This window comes from Arachis duranensis, chromosome 9 (genome assembly GCF_000817695.3).
Source record: "Arachis duranensis cultivar V14167 chromosome 9, aradu.V14167.gnm2.J7QH, whole genome shotgun sequence".
Lineage (NCBI taxonomy): Eukaryota > Viridiplantae > Streptophyta > Magnoliopsida > Fabales > Fabaceae > Arachis > Arachis duranensis.
Genome location: NC_029780.3, coordinates 84,409,947 through 84,412,750, shown reverse-complemented (window position 1 = coordinate 84,412,750; position 2,804 = coordinate 84,409,947). Strand labels below are relative to the sequence as shown.

At 28.5% G+C, this 2,804-nt stretch overlaps 1 protein-coding gene across 1 annotated transcript; it reads left to right on the top strand.

The window, feature by feature from the left end:
* The first annotated feature begins 8 nt into the window (after positions 1-8).
* On the top strand, positions 9-1,551 carry LOC107466049 (plasma membrane-associated cation-binding protein 1). The gene is made up of 4 exons (XM_016085032.3): positions 9-228; positions 434-523; positions 626-710; positions 805-1,551. The coding sequence occupies exons 1-4, from the start codon at positions 118-120 to the stop codon at positions 1,188-1,190; spliced, it is 672 nt and encodes a 223-aa protein (XP_015940518.1). The 5' UTR covers positions 9-117; the 3' UTR covers positions 1,191-1,551.
* The last annotated feature ends 1,253 nt before the right edge of the window (positions 1,552-2,804 follow it).

Genomic DNA, 2,804 nt, shown 5'->3' with positions numbered 1-2,804 from the left:
GCTTAATTTGGAGGGACAAGTGGCTGGAACAGTGTTGCATTGAGTTTGATAGTTTGATTTTGTTAAGGACCCCAAAGAAAGAGAGAGAAAAAGAAAGAAAGAAAGAAAGAAAGAAAGATGGGGTATTGGAAATCCAAGGTGCTTCCAAAGATCAAGAAGGTTTTTGATAAGAATAGCACCAAGAAATCTGGTGCTGCTGAAGCTTCCAAGTTATTTGATGACTCCAAGGTTAGTTTCTCTTTCTAATTGATTAGCTTTGATCATAAATTAAACCTTAAATAATATATACGTAACATTATATTTTTGTTCAACTGCTCTACATCCATAACATTAGATATCATTAAACATATAATAAATGATTGATAGTATTTATTTGTCAAGAAATCAACAGAAGTTCATGTGTTATATGGCTTATTGGTGCTTGTTTTATTAGGAGGAATACAACAAAGCGTTTGAAGAAAAGAAGACTGAACTTCAAACAAAAGTAACTGAAGTATATGAGGCTTCGTCAGCTGAAGTGAAGGTATGATCATGAAAAACATGCACGCACGCGCACACACATATTTGACCAATACACTGAACAAGTGTGTTACTAATTAAATATCTTCACATCATCACTTCACAGAGTTTGGTAAAAGAACCTAATGAAGCAGGATTAAAGAAGAATTCCACATCAGTTCAAAAGTTCCTAGAAGAGCTTGTTAAAATTGGTGATGTATTTTTAGTCCTTTTTTTTCCTTCTAAATATAGAAGAAAGAGAATTTAATTTAATTGACAATGAATTTTATTTATCTGAATAATCAGATTTCCCTGGATCAAAGCCAGTGAGTGAAGCATGTTCCAAGTTTGGACCAGCCTTGGTTCCAGGCCCAGTTTCCTTTGTGTTTGAGAAAGTTTCCACTTTCATAGTCACTGAAGAGAAAGTTGAGGATGCCCCTCCTACTACTACAACAGAAGAAACAAGTGGTGTCAAAGAGAGGGAAATTGTGGTTGAAGAAGAAGGAAAAGAAAAGAAGAAGGAAGAGGCAGAGGAGAAAACTGAATCAGTAGATCCACCATCATCATCTGCACCAGAAACAGTTGAGGAAAAATCGGCTGAAGAAGTTGCAAAAGAAGAAGAGAAACCTGCTGAAGCAGCAGCAGCAACAACTTCAGCTGAGAAAACTGCAGAAGAACCACCAAAACCTTGACGAATTTCCGTTATTTCAATCTTACATATATCATCACCATATATATCTATATGTGTGTGTATTATTAGTATAGTAGTGTGCATAAACACTCAAATATTTGTTTGTTACACACCATTATTATTCTCTTATATTCTTTAAATTTTGTATCTCTATGTAATTCACTTGGGTTTGTTCATTGTTATTAATTTTTTGTATAATGGATATGTGTTTGTTAATTAATGTAAATGTGAATGCTCGTTATTGGTGCATCATTTTGTAATATTGATTGTGTATTTTTTTTTTTCAGTTTTTAAGGAAGCGAAGTGAGGTGGGTCTTTTTGGTTCATTAATAAATCCTACCTGTCTCTGTCGTTCTTTTTTCCATGTGAGAGTCCTCTTTGAATTGGTTTCTATCCAAATATTCTGGTATTATTCTTACCTTATACATAGTCTATTCATATCTTTTACTATTAAATAAACTGCAAATATGCAGGATATTTCACTTTGAGTAAAATTTTTTTTCAGCCCATATTTTTTCAGTTTAGATTATTTATATTTTAATTATTAAAAAATGACCATTCGGCTTCTATCTTTTTTTTTCCCGCTAAATGTATGAGTTCTTTTACGAAAATTTTTAGTAAAAGATGGCAGAAAATACTTGTATAATCTGATCTTCACATATTTTATATGGATGATAATTATTTGATCTGGATTGTTTATTAGTTATACAATTATCAAAACAACGTTGCAAAGGATGATAAGCATTTGATTGAAATATTATTTTGATGATTATATATGTAGGAGCTAAATAGTTCCAATCGAATATTTATTATTCACGTAAGACTGATAAAAGTTAAATCATATAAATTATGTCACATATAAACATTTTTTGTTATTTTTTGCCGAAAATTTGTATAGAAAGACTCGTGTGTCTAATGAAAAAAGAATAAAGATTTATGCGCCTAATGAAAAAGAAAGATAAGGAGTGGATTGTCATTTTTTAATCCCTAAAAATGTGAATTGTCTAAATTGAAAAAGAATAAGAATCAAAAAAATTTTTTACTTCTCCACTTTTAATGTGTAGTCTCTACATATTCTGATTTGATTAGTAGTATAGATATATGCTTAATTAATCTACTTAGATTAGTTGAGTAGTTAGTTTATTTATCTACTTACGTAAATTTTGAAAATTTAAATGTCATGTTATGTATGTAATAATCTATAATAAAAAATAAATTCTAAAATAGAGCTTAACACATTGTTTGGTTTAAGGGAATACGAAAAAAAAGGTAAAATAAAAAAATAGATGAAAAATCAATTTTTTTTTTGTTTGGATGACCATAATAAATTAAGAGAAAAAAAAGGCGTGAGACCTATCCAAAATTTTTTTCTTCCTCATGAGATGAAAACTCATGAAAAAAGAATAAATAATAGTACAATTATAAATGTTACTTATTGTTATATTATTATTAATAATTATCAATATAAATTTAGTTTAATAATTATAATATGTTATTATAATAGAAAGATATATATAAACATTATAAAATATAATAAAATATACATAAATAAAAATATTTATACTTTATTTTATTATAAGGGTATTAAAGTAATTTTTTACCATTATGATTTTTT